The 14,327-nt window shown below is 37.8% G+C and overlaps 1 protein-coding gene across 8 annotated transcripts in view; it reads right to left on the bottom strand.

The window, feature by feature from the left end:
* Positions 1–5,079: 5,079 nt before the first annotated feature.
* The window catches only part of MTR (5-methyltetrahydrofolate-homocysteine methyltransferase), a 51,327-nt gene continuing 42,079 nt past the window's right edge, over positions 5,080–14,327 (bottom strand). For 5 of the 8 annotated variants that reach the window (XM_059841667.1, XM_059841669.1, XM_059841668.1 and 2 more), the window contains 7 exons: positions 14,032–14,107; positions 12,715–12,870; positions 11,810–12,006; positions 8,596–8,796; positions 7,688–7,880; positions 6,843–6,955; positions 5,080–6,711 (listed from right to left, as the gene is read on the bottom strand). In XM_059841667.1, coding sequence (XP_059697650.1) covers positions 6,619–6,711; positions 6,843–6,955; positions 7,688–7,880; positions 8,596–8,796; positions 11,810–12,006; positions 12,715–12,870; positions 14,032–14,107 — 1,029 coding nt within the window. In that variant the 3' untranslated portion in view covers positions 5,080–6,618. Of the gene's footprint in view, positions 6,712–6,842; positions 6,956–7,687; positions 7,881–8,595; positions 8,797–11,809; positions 12,007–12,714; positions 12,871–14,031; positions 14,108–14,327 lie in introns of those variants that run through there. The other 3 variants (XR_009485807.1, XM_059841673.1, XR_009485806.1) reach the window with 2 other exon arrangements.

Genomic DNA, 14,327 nt, shown 5'->3' with positions numbered 1-14,327 from the left:
TATTCCTTCCAGATTACTGCACTAGGACTGATCAAACTGGTGTTTTGGAGAGGTAGTAATTTCTCCTGACACTTTAATGGCAGCCGGGTCAGCACTAGAAAACTTGCTAAGAGGTGTTCTAGCTCACTTCAGCTCTCAAACAATGAATATGACACCTGAAAGATAATGCTGATCAAGAACTGAGAATAAAAGAGTACCACAAAAAGTCCTCTCACTGATATTCACTCCCTCCTCCAGCATACTTGTGGCTTTGAGAAAATGCAGGATATTTGATTATGTTCGCTAAGAAATAAAAAATGTATCAGTACATGGGAACTTTTTGAGAAAAAACACGTATTTTATGGTTCAAGAACTTGAATCATTTATCTTCAGTGTGGTACTTTAAACTTTTGGACAAATAATCCTGCAAAGGCACATAAAAAACTTCAACAAAACCTGTGTCAAACCCTTTTTGTGGAATAACCAGAGATCTGGATGCAGTAGCGGGTTCCAGTTGTGGGAGACTGACACAGAAAGAGGCAAAGCACACAATATAATGCCTAATGAAATACTGCTGATCCAACACTTGAAAGTCTAAAATCTTCATGTACCCCTAGCTGACTGCTGACTCCTGTCTTACAGCATTTTCAGCTAATGCTTATCTTTAGAGACAAGATGATAATTGGTAACCCTGTACACTTCTACATCATGTTAAGTTTTGAGCGTCTTGCTTTAGTAGTCCTTACCACACGTGTATATCTGGTATCATAACAACTGAATCAAAACTTCTATTCCTTAAGCTGCCCTGAGAGGTGAGGAACAATATTTGGAAGAAATAAAAGCAATAAACTCAAGTGCTTACATTTATTTCCTAAATAAAGCACAAACAATGTCATGCTTTCGTTAGTAGCAAATCCTTGACCACATGTGTAAAGTTGTTAGGTTAAGTGGTGATAGTAAAATCTGATCTTATGGGCCTTAGAGAAACAATGTGTTTATGTGCTCTGTATTAGTATTCTGAAGAAAGCTATCTATTTGGTTACAGAAAAATTAAACAAGGCCAAAACTGTACCAGCAGATAATTACTGTGAAGCCAGCCATTACAAATGACCGATTATGCAAAGAGGGTCTCGTGCAGTGCTTAGCAGGAGATCTCACGAGTTGCAGCTTCCTGAAATAAAAGCAGCTGAGCACAGATGAGCTTGAGACAGCAGCTGAAAACAGGCCCTGATCAGGCAGGCAGGAGCACACGTTATACTGATGCACCTGCAAAGGGCAGTCTGCTAAATAAGTCCTTTGGCCATACAGGGCAGCGTTTCATCTCCCTGACTTGCTGTCCCACCGCCGCCCTAATCGACAGAGAGAGACAAACACAGCTGTTCTCACAAGGTCGCAGCAGGAACAGAGGTACTGAAGGAGTCCACCAACCACAGAGAACTGACACCTTTTCTAGACCTCATATTTGCACTCCACTTCTGAACCTCAACCTAGATTTCCAACTGATGGCTGGATCAAAAGGAATAAAGTTGTTCATTTCCTGGGAAGAAGCCGTTTGACAAGAACCTCGATGAAATTCAACAAAACCTGAAAATAATATATATTTTTAGTTAACAACACAAACATATGGCATTCACAGGCCATTAGAGAACTCTCAGTCACATCTCCACATCTGTACCGTGAAGCCAGAGAAGGGGAAACAAGTAGAGATCAAGTATATAAAGAAGTAAGAACAAAATATCCCCTAAAAGTTGCACTCTTTTAGGAAAAATTGATCTTTTCAACACCTTGAGTAAGGAAGAAAAATCCATTACACCTACACACCCAGAGCCATTTTATCTGCTAGACCAAAGGAATTCTTGGGTCAAAATTGCACTGACACCTACCTATGTGCAGATACAAAGCTGATGCAGAGTTTTAACTTTTGAAAACTATGGAGAAAAGTGGCTATTTTATTTTCATTTCTCCCAGTATTTTTCCAGAGTCAGGGAATACCAGTGTCACTGAAAATCCTTTCAGAAACAATCATGTAAGTAATGAATCCAACAACTTCAAAACCCAGGGAAGGGTGTTGTGACATGGGCTATCCTTTTTTTTCAACAGGCTCTTACTTAACCCTAGAACAAGTTCACGACCTAATTATGATTTCCTCCTCCTTCTCCCACTCTAAACGTGCAAATACAACTCATCAATGCCAAGTATGCATCAGATTTATGAAAGCTCCTTAAAAATTATTCCCAATTTGCATTTCCTATACTTTGATGTATACATAAAAATGTTCCCTTATTTTCATTTATTGCAATTACTAATATTGTGAATATCTGGCTTGTAAGACACTCACCATAACTTGATCTTTCAGCTCTTCTCTGAAGAACTGCCTGCTCTTCTGCAATTACGTTACCCTCTGTGAATCCCACACTATCTTCTTTTGTTACATGTAGTACATGCATAGAAATTTCTGCAGCTAGTGCAGCAAACTTTCAAGTCTCATAAATCATTTTTATCAGCTATTTCTAGAAAGCAATGATAAAGCCTTTTCAATCAAATTATAAGTGTTTTGTAACCTGAGTTTTTACTCAAGATAAATTTTGCTTCATAAAATATTTAAGTCATCAGCTGCCTAAAGAATTTTAAAAGCATTTGTTATAACAGCAAGGCACAGATAAATTCTTTACTTCTTAGTATTTCATACCATTAAAATACTTTAGTTGAAAATTACATTAGTTTTATTTAGTCTTACTATCAGCTTATTATTAATTGTGGGTTTAAAACAGCACACTGACAAAGGATGCAATTAACACACATTTTGGTTTTGCTATCTAGATGAAAGCCACCATGTAACTAAAGATGCAGTTAAAACACAGGGAATGGTTTGCCACATTGTGTGGCCTTCTCATCAGTATTTTAGGAATGACAGACATACACAGTATAAGGCTCCTATAGGCAGAGCTATCAGCACTATTTATTAATATTATCCAATGCTTGCCAGCTGAAAAATCCTCTTTCTGGAACAGTAACTTGTTCAGACATATAACAAACTTTTTAAAAAGACTCCTACAGCTTCATTTTGGCAGAACCTACAGAGAACCCTGACGTGCAGCTATAGAGGAGGACTGCTGGAGGGAAAAGGAGGAAGAGGAGGCCATTTTACAGGGACATGAGACAGAAAAGACAGTGAGCTAAGAACTAATATGGGATCAGTTTGAGCTTCCACTCCCTCCACATACTTTGTGTTCCTTCTGCAGGAAGGAACAGCAGAGAGCACCCACCCCAGCCTGGGATCACTCCCTTTTGCCTGATCAGGAGCTGTAGGCACAGGACACACCGGTGCCTTGGGGCAGTCAGGAAGAAAACAACGTCAGGCCAGCAAGGATAATTACCAGCTTGCTTTTGCCATCTGGGCTGAAGTAGAATCACAAACCCAACCCACCAAGTTTGGTAATCTCACCTGAGGTCTCCTTTGCACAGCGATTTATGTCAGGCACGTGGCATGGTCAGAAACTCGCGATACTCAGCCATGCTGGTATTCTTAGAACAAACATCGGGGAGAACTCCACGGGGTTTTCAGCGCTGCCTTTAGCTGGGCAGTTTGCAAATGCTGGGTGAAAGCAGGGTGGATGTGTTTGCATTCTGTTCACAGTGCATCTTCATTTGGAAACTGGCACCTACAGAAGCCTGACAATCAAATGAAAGAAATTTGTAGCAGGGCTGAACAGGCTTTGCTGTGACAAGGCCATGATAAATTGAAGGCACAGGAATCCATTTCTCCAGTGACTGAGAACATGTGCTAGTGTTTCTGTAAGGGAACCACCTCCTGAACTAATTAATGGACTTATTTCTTTTCTGTTCTGCATTTTAAGACCCTGAATCCACTTTTTAAAGGCACGCTCAGGTAAACCAAACAAAGATTTAAAAAGGGAAAGTAATGAAACCCAGTCACAGTTACTAGTAAACAAATCCTTTTAGAAAAGGCAAGGCCCTCATAGGCCTCTCACTATTCCCCTCATTTTCTGGCCATGACTTGTGTTTTAAGAAGCAGAAATTAACTGAAAGGGTATATAACTTTCACACTGTTAAACAAGAAAGCAGAAGCTTCACAAAAAATCCAGAAATACTTGCCAAAAAAAAAAGTTTTAGGAGTTTTTTTTGAGACATGAACTGACCTTGATAGCACTCTCATGACAAAATAAGCTGCACTAGATTTTTCCCAGGAGTAACAGCAGCACTGAAACAGACCTGGTAATGAAGGGGCAGGTTTAAGGGTAATATTCCCTCCTGACAGTCATGAAATATATGTGCCTCAAAACTTAATCTCCAGGCTGCTGGCCTGACTTACAAGAAAAAAAATCAGTATCCAAATTCTATTACTCACAAGAACTAAACCAGAGTAATTTACAATGCATTCTAAATTTTCCATCTCTTACATCTAGAACCTTTGTTAGTATTTAGAAGAGCACTGCAAAAAATATTTTATGCATTCTAAACTTGTCAGTCTTTCAGTTAAAACAGCCTTACCTGGTACAATTATGACACTCTTTTGCTTCACAATTTAACTTAGTTCTAGAGACAAGAATGAAAATTTGTCTTACCCAGTATGTCAACTGAAAATTTAAAATAACAAAGCTTTAACTTGTCCTTGATAAAAACATTTGCATAATAACAAGGAGCAATTATTCCAAACAGATTCTCCCAAGGACAAGTTCTGCAGGCAAACATGAAGATTTTCTCAGTGTGTGATGCATGTGTGAAGGGCTAAAGCAACTGCACTCCATTTGAAGCCCTCGGCTTGTACACCAGGTAACACCACCACTGTTAGACAGCAGGGATCTCCTGCTGCAAGCTGTACTCACTGAACTGACTGCCACTGATTTCAGGAAAATAAATCAATAAACAAACCAAGCTGAACAAGTCAAACTTTGACCCCATTCACACAATCAAATTTTCAGACTAATAAGGTATGCTGCTTCCAAATGTAAGAATATGGAAGAGTGCCGGAGAGGAGAGATTCCAAGCATTAAATTGATCAGCAGAAGTGCAATTACCAAAAACACAGCAGAGAGGATTTCAATTTTCATATGCTGCATATTTCAGGAACAAATAATCTTTTATAGTAAGAAAATTTTACTTTATTTTTGGCAGTCTAAACGAGTGTTCTACTGAGAAACCGTTCCCACTACAAAAATCAGCTGCTCAGCAAGGACTTGTCACAAGTCCCTTGACATGGAGGGAGGCAGGAGGAGGGGAGATCCATTTAGAAATTATTTTTGTAAGTCATTACAGGATGAGCCATTCTACAAGATTCAGTTAAGAACACACTCACACAACTACTTTAAAAACCCCATAGCAACCTCTATAATTTCAGGTTGATGGTACAAGCACATATTAATTTTGACATTATCTGTTCAGATTACTGCACATACTTTATTGTTGGCATTTAAAGGATTCTAATAGGATAACACCATCTTTATTAAACTGCTGATACAAGATGATTCTTTCAGCATAAAGTCAGATGAAGATATTACAAAAATTATGTAGCTATTACTAGACTGCAATAAGCTATTAAAATAAAATCTTCCTTACAATACTGGTCTTTTGTTTACAATTAGAGGCCAAAAAAATGAGGGGGTTCTGTCCTAGTATTTTACAAATTAGCATTTAAATAATACTTGAGACACTTTTCAGAAATTATTGAAAGTTGTGAACGATTAGCACACTCAGGTAAATCTGAAGAATAGTCTACAATATTGTTACATATGACAGTACTATTTGCTTTTAAAATCCAGTTTTCTAGAAGGTTAAAATTTTGTAAAAGTCAGCTCCAAGCTTTCTGGCTGTCTACAGTAGCAAAAAATAATATGCTGTTCTCATAATTTTCATGTACAAATGATTGTTTATGTATGAATTAAGCTTGACAACATTAACTGTAAGGTACAAAGTGCCAGTATCCTTTATACAGAATAGACAGACTGTGACTTGCTGAAAGGAAGAGGAAGCACAAAGAAGACAACTCCATGGGCTCTGTCATCCCATTTCCCAATAAAGATCTCTGATACTACTCCAGAAGATTTTATTATTCTTATAGTTCTACCATTGAGAACAATGTGTATTCCCAAGCACAAGACTAAACACTGAGCAGATGATTTTTAAAAAGGAGATCTGTTGTACTTCAGTTGTTCTTCATCACTCAGTATAAAACGTTTTGTGACTTTGCAGAAGAACTGCATCATATTTCTGTCCCTGGACTTGCCAAAACACACTAAAATAACAGAAGTCAAATTCTGTTCCATGCATATCCACAGCCATGGGAGAAAATTCTTGCCCCTGATTTCAAAATCTTCCAGAGAATAGGAAAGCTTTGCAGTTTCCCCATCTCACTCTACACCTAGGTTCTCAGCTAGAGTCTTTGTGAAAACATAAAAATAAATAAGAGTATGCTGCTGTGACTGAGAAACTAAATACATTCATGGTCCCAAGCCAAGGGCACCAGGCAGACTTGATTTGAAATATTAAGTTCCTTGATTAAAAATTTAAGACCATCAGACAAGCTATTGGGGTGGATGGAAGAAAGCTGTTTCCAGTGGGAAGAATTTTCTTGTTCCTTCTGACAAACAGACCATCACAAAAGAAGTTCACCCACAAATATCACAGTTGTTCAGTATCATATCCCAAAATGGGTTCCAGCCACTTCTCCACCTCTGCCACAGACAAATTTTTTCTCAGTGCATAATCTTCAACCTGCAAAGGGATCAGAAAATACGATGAAGAATTTGAAACTCCAGCTTTAAATGTTTACAAAATTTTAAGACATCTGCTCTTAAGATGCTTTTGAATGCTCTAACAATACTACAATTGATGGTGTTAGTTACCTGATCTTTACATATCTTGCCAACAGCAAAATATTTGGAATTGGGACTGGAAAAATAGAGGCCAGAAACTGCAGAAGCAGGCATCATTGCTAGAGATTCCGTTAGACCAATTCCTGGAAAAGAGAATGAGGATTTTATTATTTTTTTAATTAAGAATAAGCACAAATTCAGAGCCTTTTTTTATGTTGGGCAGCTTCAAGCAAACTAGAAAAATCAAGCAGCTTTCAAATGAAAAGCTGAAACCAACCCCTTTTTCCACTTGTTAATCATTAAGAAAACTTCAGAACTTTAAACATACCACAGACTTTCATTACAATTACTGTAGAGTAACTTCATGGTTTGAAGGAAAAAACTTGTACATTTTGGCAAATGAGGTTCTGAAGTACTGAAAAGTATTTTTGTAATTGTGGAAGTAACAATGAAACATCTGACATGCAAAATATAAGAGGAAAACAAATTGAATTAATCCCTTTTTAAAAATTACCATCTCAAGGTTCCTGCGGACCAGGAAATACTCTGCTGAATTGACTTTTTTTTCCTGTTTGTATCTGGAATGTCTTCTTACCACAATAAGGATGCCAGAAATTTTTTCTGTGCAGCAGAACCCTGTTTGCATGCAATCTGCTAATTAGGGACACAACTCCACCAAAAGCACTGGCAATGATTTGCAAATTCTTCCTTGAATGAGGCAAAATAAAAATGGGAATAAAAAGGGGAAGACAGCAATTCCCAGAAGCACTTCAGTTTAGTATTTTATGTAATTCTGCAACAGCCAGTTTGTTCTTTGGTTGGAATTTTGATTTCACATAAAAAGCAGTTTAAGAATCTTAGCAAAGCAGAGTTACCTGTTGTTTCCTCAATGTTTGCAAGTTTCCACATGGTGAGTTTTTCTGTATGGTCAGGCTGGCTGGGATATCCAGGGGCAGGGCGAATTCCCTCATATTTAATTTTGCGTAGGCCAGAGAGATCCAGCTGCTCGCTACTACTGTAAGCCCAGAATTCCCTTCGAACCCTTTCATGAAGTTCCTCAGCAAATGCCTTGGAAGAGAATGAAAAGATTTTTTTTTTTATTTTTTACTTTGTACAGACTGATGCAATAGCTGATTGATTAAGAAGAACAATGATAGACGCTTTCTCGCATTGCCATTTTCATTTTTAAGACAGCTCTTAACATAGATGAGACATTTGAAAGAATTAAAGTTCACATGAAACACTTATTTTGCTAATTCAAGAATTAGTTACTTCTCTTATTGGGAGATGTGCTTTTTTGATTGTCCTGCTTTAAAGAGGTAAAGATGTGGACAAGTAACCCAAAAAGACAGAATTCATTAACCTAGGGTAGTGACACTTCATTATAGCACTGAGGTCATTAGGTCTTGACTATCTGGGTGTCTCACCCAGGTCTAGCTATGGAAGGCCACATCATTCTTGCCTCCATGCTACGATCAGACACAAGCATGTGCTGCTGCTCCTTTTAGCAGAGGACTTTTCCTCTAGCTCAAAGTGGGCAACAGCTTTTCTGAACTGCTTCTGCAGCCTATGTGATTTTACCAGCACCAGCTGCCCTTCAGGAAGAATTCCCACTTCAGTAAATATCTTCAACAACAACAACAACAACAATAATAATAATAATAATTTCTGAAACCCTGCTATAGCTTGAAATCCCCAGCTAGAGCTAGCCCCACTTGCATCGTACTGAAGTGGCTCTAAGTTTGCTGAAAGTTGCAAGGAAACACTTGATAAAACCTCATACCTCTGCCAACCGATCACCAAGAGCCTTTACCATGATGATGTTGTATTCATCCTCCTGCTTCCTAAATTCACTGCATAAATCATCTACACCAAAGCAGGCCACTGCAAACAGGCCTAGATAGTCACAAATGCCAGAATCCAGAGGTGCTATGAAGTCAGAGAGGCAGTAATATGGATCTGTGCAGGCAGAGTCCTTTTCAGCCTAAAGTAACAAAATCAATGCGATAAATCAGAACATTTTAAAATACATCATTAGTGCAGTATTAAGCTAAAGACCAGTATTTTTAAGACGAATGGGCCTAGGGCATTTCTGACAAACCTGACTAGTCTTTGAGCCATGGTAGTTTTTCTGTAGTTAAATCAGAAGAAAACCACCTCTCTTACTCTGAGGATGTTTAGACCACTGAAGAACAAAACACCAAGAAGAGAGATGCAGCACTGAACACACATTTTGTTTCTATTTACAGCTACTAAGGTTTAACAGCTTATACTGCAAAAAAATTACTACAAAGTAAGGAATAGTCTTGTGCCAACAACACGGTAAGAGGAGGAATATTTCATCTCTACCCCTAACAGATTCCACATTTGTTAACAAAACTGATGGCTGATGTGCAAACTTAAGAATTCTTCAGCAATTCCCACTGTAGAATGGTTATGAGTTTATAAACACTCCTTATGCTACAAACTACGTGCTAGTAATCCAGACAAAACAGTGCCCAGGATGACAACTTTTTACTAATCACACACACACACAAACAAAATCTATGTATCACTACTGGAAAGTTGAATCCTAAGCAAAGTTTGAGTGGATTTATGCAAAAGAAAGGGGAAATGGAAAAGGACCTTGAGGTGCTGGTCAATATCCAGCTGAACAGGAACCAGCAGGGTGCCCAGGTGGCCAAGAAGGCCAGTGGCACCCTGGCCTGCATCAGAAACAGTACAGACAGCAGGCCCAGGGAAGTGATTCCTCTCCTGTACCTGCCACCAGTGAGGCTGCATTTGAATACTGTGTTCAGTTTGGGGATCCCCATCTGAGGGAGAACACTGAGGTGCTGGATCAAGTCCAGAGAAGGGCAATGAAGTTGGTAATGGTTCTGGAGCACTCATCCTATGAGAAGTGGCTGAGAGAGCTGGGGAAAATGAGGCTCAGGGGAGACCTTATTGCTCTCTACAACCACCTGAACAGAGGTTGTAGCCAGGTGGGGGCTGGTCTTTTCTCCCTGGTAACAACTGACAGAACAAGATGACACAGTCTTAATCTGTGCTAGGGGAGCTTTTAGGTTGGACATTTGGAGGAATTTCTTCACAGAAAGGGTGATCAGATACCGGAATAGACTGCCCAGGGAGGTGGTGGAGTCACTATCCCCAGAGGTATCTGAGGAGCGGCTGAACATGGCACTCAGTGCCACGGTCTAGTTGACATGGGATTGTTCAATCACAGGCTGGACTCAATCTCAGAGGTCTTTTCCAACCTAATTGATTCTGTGAAATAAGGAATTACACTGTTCACTGGATCCTCTTCCAAAATGGAAGAAAGTAACAGAAAGAGGTACCTGAGCACCCAAAAAGAAATCTTGAATCATATCAGTATCTTCATTGTGGAAGCATGATTGCTATGAAAGAGGTGGCACAGTTCTTGTAACTTACAGAGAGAGTAAAGTTATTTAATGGCTATCACTTAGCTGAAGATTCATTTTGTTTAACCCATGACAATATTTTAGCAATATGTTTCACTCATTCCCAACTGCATCTTAAAAGCGAATAAAACGCTCCTACCCCTAAAAAACAAAGAAAAATTGTCTATTAACCTGCAAAGTTACAGAAAGTACCATAAAATAAACAAAATATCCTTTTCCCCCACAGGTGAAATTTATATTAATTTTAAGGTTCATTTGCAATTATTAGAGCTAAGGAAAATATTACATGCATCTCTAACTTTTAGATTTATATCACATCCTTAATTAGCATCAATGGAGAGAACTCTGTGTACTGAAAGCAACATTTTAAGTAAGAAACAGAAGACAATTATTCTCTTCTACTTTGCTCTGCTGAAAACTCTCCTGAGTTACTGTATACACCAGGCTGGAAGAGAGGCAGCAAAAATACATGGAGTCCAGAAGAAAAGTATGCACAGAGTTTCATTACCTTAACCTTTGAGAGAAGTCTGAATAATTGAAATATACAAAGTAAAAAAGGCTAAGGAATATAACAGTATTCCAAAAATAAAAATCATTACAAGAACAACATCAAATATTTTGCTTGGGAAAATCCTGGGGAAAAGCCAGGAAAAGAAAGAGTAGTAAAGCTGATTTACATGGGATATCAAAATGTTTAACTAGGCCATAAGTCTCTGGAACATCCGTGCTTGTTGAGAGCGTTTTATATAAACATCAGCCATGGACTGTCAAGATGCACTTGACAGGGAACTGTAACAGATAAACTTAAGAGTCAGGTATTTCTTAGCACAGCTCTGCAATGTTGGCACACGACTGTGCTCACAGAGAATTGTATTCCAGAAATGTAGGCAGTTAAACTCTTTTTCTGCCACATTTGATGACTCTGAATATGTGAACTACAAAGAAGCCAAATCAGAAGACAGGGAAAAAGGAGAGGCAGAATATCTTGCAAGCTCAAACTACCAAATTAAAGGCAAATCTAAGTACGTATGATTCTCTCCATCAAAATTAGCTGACAAATAATTCTAAATGGCCCCTTCATATAGCGAATTTTACACAAAAGTTAAGCCTATCAGAAACACTTATCTCCATTGGGCTTTATTTTGCAGGTTTCTGAAATTCTAACTGGGTTTAAGCATTAGCACATTCAAGCAGAATTCTTCATCTAAAGTAGAATACAGGGATGTCAGAGAACATTCATTAGGTTCTAATTTATCTTGAACAAAAGATTCATGTGATTAATTTATGCAATGTACTGTTTTAGGACATCTTAAAATTTAGACAGAAAATGCACATCATATCTGAAGATGTCAAACCTACAAAGCATTTTGTACAATTATTACAATGCAAAATACTACAAATACTACAATACAAAGACCTGGCTCATCACTAACAGGATCTCATTATTGAAAAAAATGACAAGAAAACGGCTGCAGAGAGATTACAACAATTTTGTACAGATTTTAATAAGGCACTTCTATTACATTCCTGAAATTCAGGGGGAAGAAAAGTCACTTAACAAATGTGCTGTCACTGTACCTGTTGCCTCAAACCATAAAACTTTGCTATTGGTTCTGAAGACCCCACTGCCTCTTCTGCAGCATACAAGTGGATATCATCTTGAACACTTCGAGCTGGCCAGAACCCAACCACACCTCTGGCTTGTAATTTCTTTTCATTAACCAACGTTTTCAGTAGATCTTGGGCATCGTTATAAACTCTCTTTGCTTCTTCACCTATTAAAAACAAAAGAAAAAAAGAAATTGGCTTAGAAAAGGCATGTTTTCATAATTGGCTAAATAGGTTTAAGAATTGTTTGAAGATTGAATCATTTTCCACATAATTGTCCAATGACTGCAATGATCTGTCAGCTACAGCAAATAGAAAGATTGCAGTGTGATCTTAGGGCTGTAACAACATATATCTTAGGGAATAAAAAAACCCGAACAAAGCAGAAAATTTTTCAGCCAGCACCTAGTAGAGGAAGAGAACATAGAATAAAATGAGCAAGAGACCCGGTGCATATACCTATATTACCACAGTGCAGCAGACCCAGAACATTACTTTCAGTGTCACCCTTGCATTTTTATCACTTATTTCAAAGCCTAATGAATAGCTTTAAAAGGAGCTTGCCATCTTCACCCACAACAGGAAAAGAGATACATTAAGTGCTCTGCTGCCATTTTCTGTTAATAAAATACCTCCCTGAGCTTTGGCAGGTGAATGCTAAATAAGATGACCGAGCATTTTTCCACACTTATTTTTCAGCCTTACATGGCAACAGCTGGTTCACTAAGCCTTGCTTAAACAAATTATTCCAGTGGCAATCTTTGTGTGTATTTGTACTATTCCTAATGTATTTCATTAAACATTTGGAATCTTACTGCAGCACACTGGGCCTGTTAGGATTAGTTATATGAAGTAAATACAATTTCAGTACTCACCTACAGTTTTGTCATTAAAGATCTTAGGGAAACTCCGGTTGGGATACTTTCCCCTAAGTTGCCAGACGTCAAAGAAGGGCTTCCAGTCAATGTACTCTACCAGCCTCCTCAGGTCATAATCTTCAAAGACTTTTGTGCCAATGAATTTTGGTTTAACTGCAGGAATCAGAAGTACAATTGGACATGATGAAAATAATTTAAAATTGCTTTAACATTTGCAGTATAACTGATGTTCAGCAGCCTCCACGACTGCAAATGATCTCTTCCAAACTAACTGTCCTAAAATTCTCATAGTCACATTTTCCCAAGTCCAACCATAATTGTCCACAGTTACCATAAAAGTCCACAGTTACAATGTAACAAAACAAAACAAAACAAAAAATCGCGCATATAAAGTTGAAATAGAAAAATTAAGGCCTTTTGTTCTTCCGCATAAATAAACAGCTTTTAGCTGCTGGACTTTGGAACTTATTTGATTGGTCAGAATATTGGCCAAGACACAAGACTAAACAAACCTATACAACTTATCAATCCCTAACATACTTCATGGGCCTTTCACATTTACCAATTCCTTTCTATACACAGACATGTACTATGACACTGCAGAATATTTCTGTAAATTCTTAAGTAATTTCTAAGAACTTTTGCACATTTAGATGCACACACACAAGTGATAAAGCAAGAAGGATCTATCTGTGTAAAGCCACAAGCTTTGCATTTGTTTTGTCTGTTCAATACTTTGTAACACATAAAGACAAGTTATTGAAAATTAGCATCTTGTTGAATCTTGTAAATGAAACAACAGAAAGCAGTGTTAATGTCACTGCAGGATGCAACTTGAATGCTGTTTATACTTCTAGTGTAATTTTAAAAAAACAAAACAGTACAAAAACTGATGGGGGAAAGGTAGGAAAGAATGTAAGGAGGAATTTGATTAAAATGCCATGTTACAGCTTGTGTTCCCCAAATATGGTACTGTAAGGTGTGCAATGTAATGAGCCAAGCAGACAGTATTTTCAAAAGCTGTCATTAGTGTTTTCTTTGATTATATGTTGTGATGGGTAACTCATTGTTTTGGGATTTTTTCAGTTATCTTTATTGAATATTAATTTATTTTTTAAATGAGCTGAAAAAAAGTAGAAACAGAATGTTCAAAGTAATGCAGAAAAATCTCAGCTGAGACAGATACCAATTTACTTAAGCTGTTACACTGCTACATTCTGAAGTTTAAGGAGTATTTTACTTAAAATATATCTAAAATAATCACACAAAATAAAATAAAGACACAGCAATCACAAAGTACAACATATAACTGACCTGGTACATGGCCTGATAACCAATCATTATGGAAACCTTTTTTTCTAGCTTGCTGTAGAGACAAGTATCTTCTTTCCTACATAGATATAAAGGTTTTTCAGAACACCACCTTTCAGACACAAACTGTAACTGCAGGCTTCATGGTAGAGCTTTACTCAGAATACTCTTCAGGATAAATCTAATAACAGATAATTTCAGTCTCAACAAACTCTTGAGTTCCCATTAGTAAAGTAAGATTACATCACAAGCAGATCATTATTTTTGCCTGTATAATGCTAATGAAACTGGCCTACAAG

Source organism: Haemorhous mexicanus, chromosome 3, assembly GCF_027477595.1.
Source record: "Haemorhous mexicanus isolate bHaeMex1 chromosome 3, bHaeMex1.pri, whole genome shotgun sequence".
Classification (NCBI taxonomy): Eukaryota; Metazoa; Chordata; class Aves; order Passeriformes; family Fringillidae; genus Haemorhous; species Haemorhous mexicanus.
This window is presented reverse-complemented; position numbering and strand designations above follow the sequence as displayed.